Raw genomic sequence first — 20,011 nt, 5'->3', positions numbered from 1 at the left:
ATAAACATTAAACATTAAATTTAACCCCCTCACTTCTCCGGAACTCAATCCAGTATATTGGAGTAGCCTTATAAACCGTAATCTAATAGATCTGGCGAGTCCTCTATCTCTAGAATAAATACCGCTCCGCGGAGCTTGGAATGGGTTAGGGGTACCAAACCGGACGTGTTCCGGTGGACAATCAAGGGTTCCTTAAGGGAGGGCGGGTGGGGGTCACGGCGGTGAGGGGTAGGGTAAGAAAGTATAAAATGTTTCTCATCTCTGAATCGGTAATCATCTTCATCATTGTTAAAAAATGGACAGAATATAAATTTCTGATCTATATCATGGGCTATAAGTCAAAAAGATTCCGCCTCAATAAAAACACCAACTATGAGTGCAATTAAGGTACTCTCCTGGAATGTTAATGGCCTGCGCACCAAACCTAGATCTAATACAATAATACAATATCTACGTGACTTTGATGCGCAGGTCATTATACTCCAGGAGACCCATCTGGTAGAGGCCGAGGTTCATGACTTGGTAAAGAAAAATAATTGGATAGATCTAGCTGTTACTACATCGCAAACACTTAACATCAGAGGGGTTACTATTTTTTTTTAAAAAACAATCAATGCTAGACTTTTAGAGCAGAAAACAGATCCCGCAGGCAGGTGGGCCATTGCAACAGTTGTAATAGGTGGCTCCCGCCTTACGATAGTGGGATATTACGGGCCTAATAGGGATGATCCCTCTGCCTTAGTATCATTATTCTCTGATCTCCTGCACTTTTCAGAACCTGTTATAATAGCAGGGGATTTCAATATTGTACTCGATCCTTCGCTAGATAAGACTAGATCTAGTCGACAATATACCTTGTCGAAATCCAGAGAGTTCTTACTTAAAACCATGGCACAACATGGTATTATAGACATATGGAGGGTAAGGTCTGGGCAGAAAATTGGTTTCTCCTTTCGAAACTTTAAATATCGCCATAGATCTAGGATAGATTTTTTTCTTGTAAGTAGAGTGTTACTTAACTTAACAAAGAATGTTAGTTACCTTCCATCCCATCTCTCGGACCATTCGGTGGTACTTTTAGATCTTGAAGTACTTATTTAACCTCCAATTAGGTCATGGTCTATTGACAAGTCTTTTCTTACATCACTTGAAGATTTAGAGTATATAAGAGCAGAATCAAAAGAATTTTTTGTAAGTAATATTGGTTCTGCTAGCACAAGAACTGTATGGGACGCCTACAAATGTTTCCTAAGAGGGATCATCAAAAACAAGATAACGTTCCGAAGGAGACAATATACCCAGGAAGTAGCATCTATTGAGGCAAATTTATCATTGGCCCAGAGTGAACTAGATGCTTCTGAGTCTGTAACATCAGCTAAACTAGAGGAAGTGTTGAAACTCAAAGGGCAATTAGGCTCAGTACTTAACCAACGTGTACTTCAAAGGTTGGAAGCAAGTAAACTCGCCCACTTTGAATTTGGAGAAGGGGCAAGTAAATTGCTTGCGTGGAAATCCAGAACCGATCGAACCCGTAATAATATAGGGGCTATAAAAACTCGTTCGGGCATCGAGACTTCGGATGTAGAAATTAGATCTGCCTTTAAAAACTTTTTTCAAAACATATATCAGGAGGACAATAATATCTCACCTGATAGTATAAAGGAGTGGCTGAGTAAGATCTCCTTGCCATCCTTTTCCCCAGAGCAAACGGCCTTTTTAGATCAGCCTATAACGGAGGAAGAAGTAGTGATTGCTATACACAACAGCAAAAATGGCAAGGCGGCCGGGCCAGATGGTTTGCCCGCAGAGATATATAAACGCCTGGCGGAAGATATTGCTCCTTTTTTGACAATATTATTTAATCAAATTCTGTTAGAGGGAGATTTGCCACCTACATCTTGGAATAATGCGACAATCACACTTATTTTGAAACCAGGCAAAGCTTCCTCTGACTGTGGCTCTTATCGCCCCATTTCAATTCTTAACACCGATTACAAGATTTTTACTTCACTTTTGGCCAAGAGGTTGGGTCAGGTTGCTCCTTCAGTCCTGCATTTAAATCAAAAGGGCTTTGTTAAGGGTCGCCAGCTCTTCGAGTTGACGTATGACTTGATTGGAGCAATTGATATGGCCACCAGTTCCTCATTGCCCCTGGCGGTTCTCACGTTGGACGCGACCAAGGCCTTCGACAGGGTCAATTGGTTGTACTTGTCGGAGGCCTTGGGAAAGTTCGGTGTGGGTAAGGCCTTTTGCAGAGCAGTGAAACTCTTGTATCACAATCCATCAGCTTCTGTTTTGGTCAATGGCGGTTTGTCAGAACCTATTAAAATAACAAGGGGGACTAGACAGGGTTGCCCCCTGTCGCCCCTTCTTTTCGATCTCTATATTGAGCCGTTTGCTCAAAAAATTTGCGATGAGAGCAGCATTATACCCTTTAAATGTGGAGATTGGGAAAAGAAGGTGTCCCTATATGCGGACGATATTATGATAATGACCTCAGATATCAGCTCTGCATTTCCATCAGCTATTACGTTAGCACTGGAATTTGGTAATATCTCCGGCTATGAAGTAAACGCCTCCAAGACTGAGGTTATGGAGTGGAATAGTGTAACAACTGGGCTTCCCGTGCAACTCTGTGGCAGCATGAGATACTTGGGCATAAGAATTGTCAAAGATATAAACTTGATTGCTTCTACAAACTTCACCTTAGCTGCTAAGGAATGTAGGAAGTTAATGGGCTCTTGGAGTCATCTCCCTTTGACACTTTTGGGTCGCTCAAACCTAGTGAAAATGACCATTTTACCTAAGTTAACATTTATTTTTAATAGTATCCCTCTATTCTTTGACACCACACTAATAGCGAAGATGCAAAGCGATATTTCTTCATTTGTTTGGAAGAAGAAAAATGTAAGAATAGCATGGAAGAAATTAAGGCGACGCAGGGAGAAGGGTGGGTTGGCAGGCCCGGACCTACAGATCTACGCCTGGGCTTTTCAGATGTCGCATGCCCGAATGCTCTTAGATACTCCATCAGATCATGACATCGGGTTAATGTTTAAAACACTTTTACAGTGCGAAGGGATAGGGCAGAAGGGGTTTCTTTTTAAGTTTGGAGACCCCAAATTTTTCAAAAAAATCAAACTGAAGGTGTTGTCAGGCCTAGCAAAAACTTGGTACAATCTTACCATCAAAATAGGATACTACTCAAATAGATCTCCGATATGGGACCTCCCTGTTTCTCTTGGTTGGGCTAACGACGTATTGATATATCCATTAAAAGATGCCAACATCTTAACCTGGGGCGACCTGTTTGTAGAAGGGGTTATGCTTCCCTGGGAACATTTAGTAAGCAAAGTGGGCCCTAATCTTTCTAGATTGAAGTATTTACAAATCTCAAGTTGGGCACAAGCGCTATCTTCTGGGGAGTCTCGCCGCGTCCATATGCCCATAGGTGGTAGCAGTCATTTGGAATCTTCCCTATTAGATAAAACATCAGGACCAAAGGAGGTTTCTTTCTTCTACAAATTAATCTTGGAGGACATGGACGGTGATTTCCATCTCCCAGATCAACTTTGGGGTTCCTTATTGCCATCTGTTAATCTACATGAATTATGGTTAACCTCCTGTAATGTTCTCTGGGATATAGTGAAACCGGCTTGGCTTCGTAGAAATCATCTTTATACTCTTCACAGGGCATACTACTCCCCTCAAAGGTTGTCTAAATTTTCAAGAGCGGAGCCGGTCGCGTGCGCCCGGTGTGGCCTAGTGGAGGCTTCTGACACACACATGTTCTATGAATGTCCACAGTTAACATCATATTGGCAATTAATAGGTGATAAACTAATAGGCTCCTCTGTGGTGATAGATCTTCGGTTAGTAATATTTGGAGTAGTGGAGCAGAAGCGCAGCCCAAACAACAACCTAATTTTCTACTCCATGTTGTTGGCCCGACGAGAAATATGTAAGCGATGGAAAGATGCTTCTCCCCCGACTTTCTACGACTGGTGCTCTTCAGTGTTACAAACATCAAAGATGGATATGTCCAGGACTGGAACATCAAATAAAAGGGCATTTTGGCAGATACTTGTTTAGTCCTATAAGTTTGAGCTGGGTTTTTTTTTTTTCCCCCCCAGTTCCAATGATTACAAAGCCATGATACACGTCTTCTGCTAAAACATCCTCGCTCATTATACAGCGATCTGGTGGCAATAGCAATGGTGGTAACTGGCTATTGGTAAATATCTGTCTAATACAAACACTTTGGGGTCTTGAGGTGGAATAGTTGAAATGACATCACTGAGGGGTGTTGATGGAATCGTATATCGAGTATAGCCCCTTCCAGCCTTTGGCTGAGGCAGCCTGTCAGACATACTATGAGCCAGAGTACCCTGTCCGAAATCTTGACAGATTAGTACCATGGTGGAGATGAGGAACAAAAAAAAAAAAAAAATCATTAATAATCTCTCAAAACTAAAGGACGCATTTACATCAAAGCAATTAAAAGCACTTCCTTGCATAACATTCTATTAACATGACGAGTTTGATATAATTCTGTTCATTTTGTTTTTATATCAAGGAGCATCGAGTCCTATTGGATTTAAAATTGGAAATGGCATTTTTGGGACCCTCCCATCCCACTACATCTAGTGCCCTGCTTGACTGATCTGCATGAAACTTGGCATGAAGAACCTACTTGTTTTAGGGAAGTATCATGAGAATTCATCAAACAGGTCCAAAGATATTTGGAAAATTTTAGGACCTCCGAGAAGTCACTGTAGCGGAAAATAGCATAAAGGAGCTACAATCCACGCACAAGAAATGGTGGAGCAGATACAACAGCTTGCACACCATCACAAGATAATGGCGGCAAAGTTGGAAGATCAAGAAGGGTGGGCCTGCAGAAATAACATCAGGGTGGTGGGAGTCCCGGAGGGGGCAGAGGGCCCCAGCGTAAACCTGTTCCTAAAGGACCTCATAATGCAGCCCAAAAGATTGTCAACATAATTCTCGGTGGAAATGGCGTACAGGGGACCGATACCACCACCAAAGCCGGGGCTCCCCCAAGGACTATTATTGCTCGGATCCTCAACTACTAAAACCACAACGCGATTCTACAGGTCGCTCGAATCAAGGGGGACTTGCCATTTGAGAACACAACTATTGGTTTCTTCCTGGACTTCACCCTCATGGTCCAACGCTAACGACGCACATTCCAGGAGGTAAAAGGAGCTCTGTGGTCCAAGAACATTAAATACATGATGCTCTTTCCACCCAAGCTTAGGTTGATAAACAATGGCAAGTCTAGGTACTTCAAGTGACCTGACGATATATGGAGCTGGCTGGAGGAAGGGACATCAACCAACGAACTGCCGCTGGAGGTAAATAGCCGTAGACGCAGGGACCCAAAGGACTCAACGCAGCAGGAGCAACACAATGAGAGCCCAGGGAGGAGCACTCCTCCAAGGACTGAACTCCAGAGACCGGATGTTTAAAAAAAAAAACATTGGGCGTGCAAAGAGTGGGGGGACAGACCTGAAGGGCCTAAGCCTGAAACGTAACGCCACTGATCACAAATCAATGCTGTGAGGCACAGCTCGGGCTCGGCAGCCCTCCGCGCTCGGCAATGGGGCAGAAGAGGCATCTTCAATACTGCCGTGCAAACAGTCAAAATCAGAAGCGGGTAAAGGAAGGTGAGCGGGAGGGTTGTCTTCGACCTATAGGCAGCAGCGCTAACCAACCTGAGCTCTAGACTAACGGTTTCTGTTGGGCGACAGGTGCTCTGCACATTGGGGATGTGAGTAGTTTTAAACCTCCAATGCAGGGTAGCAGGGTGGGGGGATAACAGGATTGGGACTGTTTCATTAAGTTTTACAGTTATGGTTATTCAATGTTCTATGCGATCCACTTTTGAGATAACACATCAAGTTCATTTTGTAAGGCAATTCCTATGGTGCAAGGGGGTAGGGTTGGCAAGCGGGAAAGGGGACAGGACATCAACTTTTCAACTATTGACCTGGCCCCTCAACATACGGATACACTGTGAATCATGACGTGGAATGTCAACAGGCTGGGGGATAAAAAAAAGCGGACTATGGTCCTACAGTCCCTCTGTAAACACTCCCCTGACCTTGTATTCCTACAGGAGACACACCTACGAGGCAATCATTACCTTGCACTCAATAGGTTTGGGTACACACTTCGTGCACACGTGGTTTCACATCAGGCTCCCGGGGGGTGGCGTTTCTCACAAAAAATATAGCACCTATTCTGATACACTGCATGTTGCAGGACCCGCTAGGACGGTTCGTGGCGGTAGCTGGGAAGTGGGAGGGGTGGGATCTGAACATGTGTTCCGCTTACATCCTGCCAAAGCTCCATGCGAAACCTTTCCTAAACTCAGCAGAATACTATTAGATATGACACCAGGTCTAGTCGTCATGGGAGAGGATATGAACGCAGTGATGTCCCCTGACATTGATAGAACTGTAGGGATAGCCCACGGTGGGAAGCCCTCCCCCCTAAAGTCGTTCGCATAAATGATGGGCCTCTCGGACCTCTGGAGACTTCATAATCCAACCAGGAGACAGTATACGCATGTTATGGTTGCATGCCATGGCTAGACCACCTTTTTACACAATCCGTACATGTGGGACACTTCCACGGGGCACAACTTAAAGCAAGGTGTGTTTCTGACCACTCACCAGTAGAGGTCCACATTCAGGGTCTCACTAGAGACTATTCCATGGCACTGTGCCTGGCCTCTTGGTATTTTAAAGACAAAGACGCTCAAGAAAAGTTCAGAGAGTGAACGCAATTGTAGTTTAGCGAAAACGAGGGTCAGTGACATCGGACAGTACTCTCTGGGAAGCGCACAAAGCAGTGGGAAGAGACTATGTACAAGCAGAGATGGGTGGACAGAGGAAGGAGAGGAGAGCCACGGGTGAGAAACTGGAGCGAGACATTGAGGCCTTAGAGAAAGTGCCACTATGTAATGGGAAAATTGACCCCGAAGTGAGACATAAAATACTCCTCAAACAAAAGGAGTTGAGGGACCTGGAGGATAAAACGGCACGCAAACATGCATTGGCCACTTAGAGGCGATTATACGATCTGGTAGACAAGGTGAACAAGCGGTGAGAATGTGTCCTCTATTGCATTGGATGCCCCCACTTTTTGCTGAATTGCTGATGTGCTTTGACTGAGTGTGCGACAGGGGCTCCTGCTAATCAGGTACCCAGGGCCTATGTTCTTTCCCTAAAACTGCATTGAAGCCTAGCCCCAATTGGCATCTCTGGCCACAGGTTAGCCCTTAGTAAATGGTACCACAGGTGCCCAGGGCACTGTGACCAGAGAAGTCCTTTAAGGGCTGCATCAGTTATTGTGCCACCCTTAGAGATCCTGTACCATTACACTCACACACTGCCTTTGCAGGCTGCGTGTTTTGGTGCAGAACAAAGTGAAGAGTCGACATGGCACACGTGCCATGCCTACAACCCACTGCCCTGGCATAGGTCAGTCATCCCTCTAGCTGGGTGCACTATACCAGTGGTGAGGGTACAGGTGCATGAGCCCTGTACCCTACAGTGTCTAAGTACATTCTTAGACTTTGTAAGTGCAGTGCTCCCATTAAGAGTATATGTTGCTGGGAGTTTGTCATTAAGAACACCACAGCACCATAATGGCTACACTGAAAACTGAGAAGTTTGGTATCAAACTTCTCTGCACATTAAACCCACACTGATGCCAGTGTGGTTTTTAATGAACAATGCACACAGAGGGCATCTTAGAGATGCCCCCTGAAAACTAACCTACCACTAGTGTCCAGGCTAAGTGGCTGCTTTCAGTTGCCACCACCAGACATGTTTCTGGACCCTGAGGATGGGCAGGGTTCACGAAGCGGAAGCTTCAAAGGCTTGCTGCCTTTGTGAGCTTCCCGGGGCCACTTGCTGCTCTCAGCAATTGGTCCCCACTGGTTCTGAACCCCACTTTCGGCGGGAAAAACAAGTGAGGAAGAGAGGTGTCCCCACCTCTGCCAATTCCACCCCTCAGGTGGGGGAGGTGAGGTGAGGTGAACCACAACTCTCAGTCCACACCAGCTTGAAGATGGGGGACTCAGCCAACCAGGGACAGGCTCATGCCCCCTTCCCACTGAATGCTGGCATAATAGGGGGTGTACCCACCCCAAGGAAGGGACCCATTGGTCCCTACCTGTTACCTACCTGTACCTCCCCTAAATCTAGTATTATGGGGCACCCCTGAACCTTGCTGCCGCAGACAAGAAGAAACTACAAGAAGAAGAAAAAGAAGGACCAAACAGCCGTGCAGCTGATAACAAGAGGATGACGCCCACTGACTTGACCCCAGCCCTCACGGCCTGTCTCCACCTCAAACCTGCTCCTGCAAAATCCCAGAGTGTCCTGCAGCCAGCAACCTCGAAAAACCCGGAGGACCTACCTGCCTTCAACCATGAAGACGTTGTCTCCTGTGAACACCTGATTTGTTCATCTGCAAGCCCTGGCCTTGACCGGAAACCACAAATCTGTACCACTCTGCACCCGCCGTCCACGGCCCGAGCTCGAGAGGGCAAACACCACGAGGAGGTCAGCCTGGTGATCCTGACCCGAGATCCGGTGACCTCTGACCTGCCCCAAGCCTCCAGCCGACGCCTGCAGTCTAAATCAAGAAGGCGCCCCCCAACCGCGTCCAAGAGCTGGTAAGAAGATCCGACCCCAAAAGGCACCCCTGCACCCGACGCCCCATGGCCTTGTGTGCCCAAACCGACAGTGCCTAACCAACACCTAACTTACCTCTCAAAGTAGTGGTCGCACACAGAAGACCTTCGTTCCCAAGCCTGCAGCCCCTTTGCAAACCGGAGGTTTCCCATGCACAATGGAGTCAATGCTGTGAAGACTTACATTTGTCTTCTACGGAGACCAATAGCCTAAACTTGAATACAACCCCCTCCAGACCCCAGACCTGTGACATTCACTTGAAAACCTAAGATTCTGGGGATAAAGCAAATAAAAATTCAAGCAATCTAGCCAGTCTTGGGACCCTTGGATGATAACAAATTAAGAAGCAGTGAGATATTTGCACATTTGCAAGTTATGGAAGATCTCTTTGACTGAAAAATATGTCCGTTCTCTAGGATAGGCTAATCGGATTTCTGTCGATGATCTGACTGTCAGATTGAGAGCCCTCAGGAATGTCCTCCAACATGGGCCTTACACAACACTTTAAGAACTGGCATCCATCTGGGGATTCCGCTGTCTGCAAAGAGCACCCAGATGCACTATTTTTGATTTCTCATAGAACTGTTTCATCTAGCTTTACCTTTGGTCAGATTTAGTGGAATACTGCAGGTATGATGGGATACAGGCCTAGTTATACTGGAAAAATAGCATGGCTGCTATGTAATCAAGTTTCAGTTACATGGATATACAAGTGTTGGTTCAAAAAGAAAATACTCTCTTTGACAGCCTCAAACACCTCCCCACCAAAACACTACGGAATGCTGGACCTTGTGCCAACCTCTTTTCAAGACCTTTTTGATAAGCTGAAATATGCAGACAAACCTTGTACATTCATCATTAAGCCAGGATAAATATTAAACTAGCTATGGACGCAAAGATGACCACTCCCTTCAGAGTGATACCAGAGTGGACAGGACCTCTTATAACAAGCACACTGATATGGACAGTGACTTTGTGGTATTCTCCAATCTGGCCTCAGAAGGCCCTGGGTAGCTGTACGGAGCCAAAGGGTGTTTAATGTCTCTTCTGATAGAACCTACGAGGTAAAACAATGTTTGAGCATTAAGACATTTTGCAACATTTCCACAGAGCAGATTCCACTTTTCTCCCTCAGGCTCTTCTCCGATGCTCTTATATTTCTCATTAAGCACCTACTGAATGCTTGTTACGTTTGATGCAGGCTTTCATTGCAGCTATGGTTTATTATGGAAAGTTTAGAAATTCTGTCGGCAGGCATTTTGGAGACGCCCTCACACAGATAGTCTCTTCTTAATAACTTTTTCCATTGAGGCTTTGTAACAGCCTGTGGTCTTTCGGCACAGTCTCAAACTTTTTCTTAAGACACTTTGATTTCTAGAGGGAGCCTGTCAAGTTGATATAGAGTCCGTTAGAGAACCCAATATTTTTACTTCTTTTTAGGTCGAGCCTGGGCAGCGCATGCCTTGCTCTGCGAGGCATGGTGTATTGAGGTAGGGACTTGAAGCTCTGCCCACTCTCCACCCACATTTTTCATTGGCTTGTGTCCTTGTCCACTGTAAACTGCGGCTGATCAGTGGTCAAAAAGGCTTAGTAGTCCCTCCTTAGTACCGCCTTGTCTCAGTTTGTAACCTCCAATGGCGACACCCCCAGTTACCTGTGTTGTCGCTCGTTAGGATTTAATTACAGCCTCCGAACAATATTTTGACAAATTGCGTTGTCCGGTCTGCTGTTGCAGACAGGACCCGCTCTCTCCTAGAGCTTTTTCAAAATTTTTATAGCATGCATTTGCAATGCAATAGGTCTTGCATTTGTGAGAGTTAGAGCTAGTGACATTGTAAATGACAATGCCTTTTATTTATCTGTTTTAAAAACAACACATAAATAAAAGGCATTATCATTTACAATGCCAATAGCTCAAACTCTCATAAATGCGAGTCCTATTGAATTGCAAATTGCTTGTTCTTCTGTGCCCTTTTCCATTTGATGCATACCTTGTTCTTAAAAACTTGTTGTCAGTTTAAAGGTTCACTAAGATGTTGGACTCCTGTATTCATGTAAAGTAAAGATAAGAAATATACTTCCAGATGACCCAGCAGGAGCTGGCATGCTTATCATGTCATATAGAATAATTTCTAGGTGGGGCAGCAACAATGAGGGGAATAAAATAAACGGATCCGAAGAACAAGTCATTTAGTCATACCAGGACAAACTGCTAGAAGCATTGTGTTTCATCATGGAGATGTCGGTGTAAGGAGGATCTCTGGGTGAACTGGCTCGCCTTGAGAAAGTTGCATGATTAGCACAAAGAAGTATTTTTTGGGGACAATGCTAATTGAACCTTCCTTTGACTAAGTTGAAGTTGAGTTTACTATTATTTTTAGAGCTACATTCACTGTCATAACTCTCCAGTCTGCATCATGTGCTTTTCCTAAACTTCTTGCATTTGACTTTTTGATATCACTTAGAAGTTCTCACACGCCTTGATGTATTCCTCTCCAAGACCTGCTTCAGATTTTTGGTCTCCTTTTAGTGAGATTCCTGCCTATCTGGCCACGCAAGCTGTAACCATCCTGGTTTTAGAAGACTCCAAACTGTAGAAAAACTGTTCAATCAACATGGACCAAGAATTTATTCAAAACATGTGCCACCATCGTCCTTAAGCAACTAGTCCATTCTTCATTTAGTGTCGTCGGACACAAGTTAAGCCTTTTTTTCCAACATTTTCAGCATTGTGATCTCCAAAAGCCTTTCAATTACATGGTATTACCATTCAGCCATTTACTTTTCCAAGTTAGATGAGAAGTTTTCCTATGCTGAAAATTGTCAAATTGCCTCCTGGAAGTGCTAGACTAGGTCTTTGACTTACCAAAAGTATTGACAGAATTGTCCATAGAGGCTTTCTTCTGGGACCAGGAGTCTCCTCCTGCCCCTTGGTACTATGGAGTATGGCAGATGCTTTCATGAGCAAAACTGAGGTAATAAAATTGTACTCTTCCCAAAACCAACTATTGAAATCTCTCTGAGAGGCCACTGGTAATCTAGTCATTCCTCTGTTTCACCCACTGTTGGACTTGGCCCTTTCTGCAGGGTCACCCCCAAACAGTTTGCTTCTCCTATTTTGTTTCTGAATTCTTTTGTTTGCCTTCGGACTCTGCACACTTTATCACTGCTCTCCTTCAAAAAGGGTAGAACTGGATTATATCCTATTGGCATATTTAATTTACTTAGCAAGTAGTAAAGTAAGTACTTATGCCCAGCACCTGTAAAATAAATGCTACTAGTGGTCCTGCAGCACTGATTGTGACACACACTGAAGCTGCACTTTAAACATGTCTCAAGCCACCACTGCAGCCTGTGTGTGCAGTTATAAACTGCAATTTTGACCTGGCGAAATATCCTTTTGCCAGGCCCAAACCTTTCTTTTAAATACCCATAAGTCACCATGAGGGTAGGCCTTGTGCAGCCCAGAAGGCAGTGTACAACATATTTAAAATGTAGGATGTGCTTCTAGGTAATTTTTCACTACTGCAAGGCCTACCTCTCCCATAAGATAGTATTGGAGTTACCTTATTGCATTTAATGAGATATAATTTCCAAATGGGAGCAGATAACCTGTTCATGTTTGTTGTCTTTGGAATTATAATGAAAAATCCTAATTTATGGTGAAGTTGGATTTAAGATTACAATTTTGGACATTCAACTTTTAGAAAGTTGGCATTTTCCTGCCTTAGCCATTTAGTGCTTCCAGCCTGTCTCTGGTCACATGATTGGGTGCAATTGACAGTTGAGCCTCCAAGACAGCCACACACAATGGGGAGCTTAGGTGCAACTGGATCGCCATCACTGACCGGATGGGAGAGAGAAGCTGGGCCCAGCCCCTCTTATACTTGAATAGGCTGTATCCTATCTTCACACAAAGGTCTGCATACCCCAGTAGTTAGTCTCAAGCCAGGAGCAGGAAGGTAGGCCACCGGTGCAGTTTATAGGCATACCTATAGAAGCTTCTCCCCACTACAAAAGTACTACTACATATAAAAACTAGAGCTCAGACACCAACTCTTCAGTACACTTCTGGACCTGTGGACTCTCTGCCAGGAAGGACTGTTGCTCTGCTGGACTGCTACACTTCCACGCCTACCTGCTGCCCTCTTGTCTGGGTGAGAGGAACTGGGCCTGCATCTCTTGAACACAGGACCCAGCGTGACTCCAAGGGCGAGTTGGCTGGCATCTTGATCTGAAGGCTCAGAGACGCAACAGGCTTCCAACAATTTTGCACCTGCACCCCGCCTCTACCATCTGTGAGTCTACCCTGCCATGTGATGCCACCCCAGTCTTGGATCGTTGGAAGTGGGCTTAAGCTATTCTGCCAGCCACTGTGAATCCAGCTGAACTAATGCATCTCCTCTGCTGCATAGCGCAATCCTGAGCAGAACCGACACATCACAGCTGCTGTATGGACTGTACCCATTGCAGAGACCCACATCACCTTCGCAGCCCCATCAGAACAGATACTGCGTGACACATCCTCAGTGCAGGCCCTTACATCCCTTGTCAATGGCAGCATCGATGAAGACGCCAGACTCCGCAAAACAGCACACATCTCCTTGAAACCGACACATGGCCCAGTCAGCACACCGCAGCCTCAACACCTGACTTCCCATCGCCAGCCCTGTCAAAGGGATCTTTAAGGGCAATGCAGGCCCTCGCATCGCAGCCTCAGCGCATCTTGGAACTTACGCATCCCTTCTGCTGCATGATGCATCTTCGATGTGGATACCCACAATGCTCCATTAACCAGGATTTAAGGTACTCTTTTCAGCGGACCTAACTGTGTCGCTATGGCTGACTCGCACTCCATGGTAGGAGGCCTGAACTTGAGGCTTTGTCCCAGTCCGGCACAACCAGATATCCACAGTTAGTGCTATTTTCATCAACATTTTAAAATTGCATATGTCTATTTCGACTGATTGAATTTTTTAAATGGTTTTGTCTTGTTTTATATATTAAAGAAAGCGCTTGCGCTATCAGGACTATCTGTTATATGTACTTTGTGTGCTTGACTTGCTCTCATCGCTTTTCATTTGTCTAACCGGTTGTCTTTAAAATGTCTTGCTTGCCAGTGGGTAATTTGTCTTCTTGTTCCCTACTTTTTGCAAGTCTTTCACTCCCTGGGGTATCAACACAGGACCTGCAGGCTCCTGCTTTTTTTCTATTTTACTTTCTGCTCATGAACTTTTTTTTTTATTTGAACAAGCATTTCCCTGGCTCACCGCAGCACCCGTGAGGTCGAGTAACATGCCACTTTGAATGTGCACTCATTGGATTAGCAATACGGCAACTTCTAAACAACTTGACATTTCGTGTGTTTATCTTTGTTGTTGATTTTGTTTTTATCAGTAATATTGCAACTTGTGAACAACTTTACATTTCCTGTAATTTTCTTTGTTGTATTTTTGTAATTGCACAAAATGACGATTTAACTTTTTCATCATACGAACAGTAATTAAATACCAATTTGAGTAGAGCTGCTTTTTTTTATTTGATTCAGTGATACTTACTAATCCATGTTCGTGGAGTAGTAAGTATAGGTTTGTTCTTCTGTGTGGCCATCCTGCAGCCTAGATACTCTTTGTGGTGAATTTAAGCTCCATTCATCTGTCATGACTATGTTGCTTTCAAGCTGATGGTGAGTGCCCATCATGATATCCTCGGGGGTAATAATGTGCTCTACAAATACACATTACTTTTGCCTCTACAATCAGAGCTCAGTTGTCTTCATCAGTCTGGAGCTGTGCAACTCCAAGAGCTGAAGCCCAGCTCTCCAGGTACCTCTAGTAACGGCATGTGGTAGTGCAAGATAGTGAACCCAGCGCTGTATATTACTATCCAGGAACATCGAATGACGGCCTGTGGTAGGGTACCATAGCTCACCCTGCGCTGGCACCGGCTGATAATGTGCTGCATGGCTAAACACTTATAAGAGGCAAGACCTATTGGCTATGCCAATGCTTGTTTTGTAGTGCCTTCACTTTATCACTGTTTGAAGTATTGCACAAATACTTTACATATAGCCTCTACGTTAAGCCCACCTGCTCTGTGCCAACCAACCAGAGGGTTGAGCACAGGCTAATTTAAGGTTGGCTTGTGTGTCAGCCTGCAAGGACGGTGGTTGCTGCTTGATGAGGGCTCACACTCCAGTCAACAAACAACCCAATTTCTTACACCCATTTACTGTGAAATTAATCAAGGCTACTATTTAAAATAAATTCTCTTCCTTCTCCCTTTTCCCCACTGTCCTTGGCCTGTCGATTACTCCTTTTCCCTCTATATCCTCTCCGGAGTCCTTCTCCTTCTGTTAGCAGCCCGGGACAGCCAATTCCCCATTTCTTCACCATGCAATTGAGAGATATTACATTAAATGCTTGTGTTTTTACAGAAAGCTAGAACATACATTTCGTGAGAGATTGTAAAATGTCTCAAGCTCTTTTGTGTATATTGTGCAAATACCAAAGAAAACCAATTGCCCCGCATTGTATATATTTTTTGTATGATAAGCTTCTTTAAATGCATGTTTGTCATATTTTATGCTTCTGTGATTATTGCAATCGTTTACATTAAATGCTTCCTCTGAAGTGTCATTCAATTAGTCTCCTTCTGTGCTGTGAAACCAGATCCTGGAAGACAGCTGCATGCAAGAAATGCAAATTTGCAAAACGAGCATGTCTGCAATTGTAAAGGGTGATCCACAAATGTGAAGGAGGCTTGGCTCCCGGAACTGGCTTTAATTGATGTAATCACTGGAAGGTATCTGATGGCAAGGGTGTATTCTTTCTGAGAGTTAGTGGAAAGAGCTAACAACTGAGCTGTGATGTGTGTGTTTTGCATTGCAATTGTATTTGTATAGCACTTACCAACCCTGTTGAAGGGACAACATCTATATTTTGGAAGCACCATTTTGACTTAAAACCTTCTGCACTTTTGTAGCAGTCTTTCTCATACTGTCTGTAATGCAAGTTTAAAATAGTGACTTGCATATTCACTGTGCTGTCTGTCACAGGCTGTGACCTCGTAGCACTAAAAATACACAAGCCACTATTCTCCACTGCACCCACCAACATTTAACTCTGTGGCCCTCTGGCATAAGCCTAGAACCGCCCCAAGGTTCCCTGACCAGTTAAAGGCCACCAAGGTTCCTGTGTCGCACGGCGGAACGGAAATGTCAAAAAAGCAAAAAGAATGTCGACCGCAAAAAATATAAAAATATCCACCACAACTATATCAATGACATTAAATTGGCAAAATAGCAATTCTTTCTCACCCGGATAAATCAGGCTGAAAATTCTTGTAAAGAATTACATCAAATCTTTAAAGAATTCACCACCCCTTCCAACCAGCCATCGGTCCCAAATTCTCAGGACTGGACGGACACCCTCTCCAAATTCTTTGAAGACAAAATTTCCACCATTCACCAATCCTTTCCACCACAGCATAACAATACTTATTCTGACGATGTGCACAGCTGGTCTCCCAAGCCCCATTGTATCCTAAATGAATTTGTAAAGTGTGACATGAAATCGTTCACAACTGTTATGTTAAAGATAAAATCAGGTTCACCAACAGATCCAGTATCCCCAAAATGTTTCCCCACTATCGCACCGGTGATTCTAGACAATCTTACTAGCCTATTTAACAAGTCTCTTGCAGAAGCATCATTTACTACAATGTGGAAGGCTGCGAGGGTCAGACCCATATTAAAAAAGCCCACAGCCGAAACAAAACTACCTCTTAATTATCGCCCTATATCCTTACTTCCCTATTTTGGTAAAATGCTGCAATCCCTTATAAACCAACAATTAGTTGCCCACCTCGAGAGTCATGAACTACTTGATCCTTCACAGTCTGGCTTCAGGGCGGCACACAGCACTGAGACAGCTTTGGTCAAAGTTATGGATAATGTCAGGCTGGCGTTGGATAAACATCAGTCAGCCTTTCTCGTCCTGCTTGACCTGTCTGCTGCCTTCGACACCATCTCCCACAGCATTCTAGAACACCGGCTGTGTGAGATTGGTGTCAGGGGAAATGCCCTAAAGTGGCTCAAGAGCTACTTGGCTGACCGAATAACTGCAGTCCAAATGGGCAAAAATGTTTCAGGGGAGAGACCAGTTGCGATGGGGGTACCTCAGGGCTCTATTTTGAGCCCGACCCTCTTTAATCTATATATAACACCTTTGGCCAAGGTGATCAGATTCTACGGTTTTGATGTCATATCCTTTGCGGATGACACGCAGATTCTGGTCACCATTGGCCCGGAACCTGCCGAAACAAAGCAGCGCTTCAAGCATTGCATGTCTCACATTGACAGATGGATGAATTCCAACCATCTCCAATTGAACTTAGGTAAGTCCGAGATCTTGCTGTTTGGTAAGGCCCAGGAGCATTGGTCCCACGTTTGGTGGCCCTCCAATCTCGGCCCCTGTCCTACACCCAAACTAACAGTACGGAATCTGGGCATCTACATGGACAATCAATTGTCTATGAAAAGTCAGATGAATCATATTACTGGCACTTGCTTTGAAGTGATGCGTAGCCTTCGGAAGGTTTTCAAATGGATTCCCAGTTAGGCCAGGAAACCATTAGCCCAGGGGCTAATAATCAATAGAATGGACTATGGAAATGCCCTACTGTTTTCTATAAATGAAAACCTGTTGAAAAGGCTTCAAATTGTGCATAACACGGCAGCCAGGCTGCTTCTTGACCTTCCACCTAGGACTTCTTCTGTTCCCTGCCTAAGATCATTACACTGGCTTCCAGTAAAGAAGCAATTTTTTTTTAAGATCTTATGTCTGATCCATAAGAACATGTATGGAAGGGGACCAAAATACTGGCCAGAAAACTACAGTGGTAGCAGCCAAGCCGGACCCTCAGATCAGACAATGCATCATTGCTCACTCATTTAAGAATCCGCACAGCCAGGAAAGATGGTCGATCTTTCTCCTTCCTTGGTCCAGCATAATGGAATAAAATCCCTGTTCACTTACGCATCAGCCCCGACCATAACCATTTCTGCAAACTGCTGAAAACATGGTTATTTGACAATTAAGTCAATGTCTAATCAGAGCCGTCTGCAAGCACCATGAGTCTTTTTAGTGATATATTGCGCTATACAAATGTACCTGATTTGATTTGATAGCTTGGACCCAACCATATGCAAATCAGTCTTGACCCTGCTCTCCATAGGAATAGTACAGGCCGAACTGCCAAGCCAGGTCCTCCCTGGAATGGAAACAACCATTCAGGTATCATTTTCGGAGTTTCACCCCTAATCAGCAGGGCTAGCTTGACTGCAGTGGCATGGAGAGCAAGGGATCCACGTCTGGACATACCCGTCCCACTCAGGGGGACCAATGCAAAAGGAACAATTGATGGATGGAATGCTGAATAATGTCAAGCAGAGCTTACCCCCAGTATAGAGATCTGGGCATCAATCCATCATTTCTTTGCGCCCCATGCCATTCCAGCTTGGACCAAGCCATATGCAAATCAATCTTGACCCTGCTCCCCATGGGAACTGTCCAGTCCACCAAATGATTTCCTTCCTGGACCAGAAACAAGCATCCTGAGACCAGTTACCGGGTATCACCCCTCATCAGCCAGGCTAGCTGGAATCCAATGGCACAGTAAGCCCAGAACCCCCGTCTGGGAATACCCTGCGCACTTATTGCGAGAAAGCACAAGACACACAAATGATGGATGGAACAGGTAACAAATTAACCATTCACACACCTTATATACCGCGTTTTATACATAAGTACTCGCATATCACGTTTACTGATTCACGTCACTAACCTTTGGTGGCACAAACTTTATTCTGTAAGACACAGTTGGAATCCGTCACTTGTCACAGCCAAGTTCTAATAATGGACATCTACTTCATTCACTCATTTCTTGGTGTTTCATCACGATCACTTTCACTGCTATTTCACAATTTTCAGTTTTATTCGCTCTATTGCGTTTGACAATGTTAAATTTAGTCACCAATCTGAGAACTATTGGGATGATCGTTATTGACACTGCCCATCGACACATTAATATGCCTTATTTTTCTACTTACGACCTTTCCTTTGCAATTCATTTGATTACATATTAATTGCTTGCACGGTTGAATTTCAGACTTATTTGACTTATTATATCCTATGAAGTCACCCCTGATGAAGGGCTTGTCCCGAAAAGCATTGGGTCATGGAAAAACAGAGAATTGATGTATAAATATTGAAATAGTGTCATGGAATAACACTAAACAAACTGATGAGATTCTAAAATTAATTAATGAAGATTGTATTGAACATTTGATGAACAAGCGATTATTATAGAAGAAAGTTTAACCTAATATTTTTCATCGAGTGACATGTGGGGACTTCTTCCCTTGTTCTAAAGATGCTTGTCTTACCAAACCCTTAGGGCCACGTCCAGCCCAGAAAAGAATAATACTGAAGATTATTTCCTTTCTTTCCCTATCCTACCATTTGCAAGAATCCAATGAGTCATCGGTTGTTGCCTGGATTACTGCAAATCTCACTTTCCCTGATCACACGCCTGCAGTATCTGCATGTCTTTTGGTCAGCTTACCCTGTCAAACATCTGTATCCAACCACCTAGTTATCTTCACTAATTGCCTGTGGTGTAAAGAATAATTTCCAAAAGCCTCTGCACGTGCTGCAAGGCTCTTACTTTACACAGGAACTGTTCATGTCCTCTACTGCCAGACTTCTGACCATACCACAAGTCCCGTAGACCCACCTTGGTTGTCAATGATTCTGTTTCTTTACTTCCCAAAAACGTAATTCCCCTTCTCTTTATCAGTGAACTTACAAATCATCTCTCAGTTACTAAACAGTAAAACATGTCATTTTTGGAAACCAGCATCGTAACATCTCTGTCTTTTCTGGAGGACAATTGCCTATTTTGTTGACAAATGTATAGCACTAATGGAAAACACACTAAACATATTATTCAACCATTCAAACAATGTAGAAAAATATAAAGACAAATCTTTCACTCTGAGTAAGCCTACCGTTAATCGAAAATGATCCTTGTGCTTCTGATGCACGACAGAGGTAAAGTGCTGGTCACTGGGCTGGGGCAGGCGGTTTTCCTCATCCAGAATATCCAATACGCCCACTAACTTTGCTTCAATCAAATCTGTCACAGAAACACAAATGTTTATTTGCAGTCTTTCTGTAATACATTTTGAAAAAAAGAAGGATAATGAAAGAGTTACA

The 20,011-nt window shown here is 44.1% G+C and overlaps 1 protein-coding gene across 8 annotated transcripts in view; it reads right to left on the bottom strand.

The window, feature by feature from the left end:
• The window catches only part of MYO6 (myosin VI), a 909,629-nt gene that overhangs the window by 324,897 nt on the left and 564,721 nt on the right, over positions 1 to 20,011 (bottom strand). For all 8 annotated transcript variants that reach the window (XM_078648084.1, XM_078648085.1, XM_078648086.1 and 5 more), the window contains exon 16: positions 19,804 to 19,931. In XM_078648084.1, coding sequence (XP_078504210.1) covers positions 19,804 to 19,931 — 128 coding nt within the window. The remainder of the gene's footprint in view (positions 1 to 19,803; positions 19,932 to 20,011) is intronic.

The sequence above is a fragment of the Lissotriton helveticus genome, chromosome 6 (genome assembly GCF_964261635.1).
Source record: "Lissotriton helveticus chromosome 6, aLisHel1.1, whole genome shotgun sequence".
NCBI lineage: Eukaryota > Metazoa > Chordata > Amphibia > Caudata > Salamandridae > Lissotriton > Lissotriton helveticus.
The sequence above is the reverse complement of the archived record's forward strand: the minus strand, read 5'-3'. Positions and strand labels throughout refer to the sequence as shown.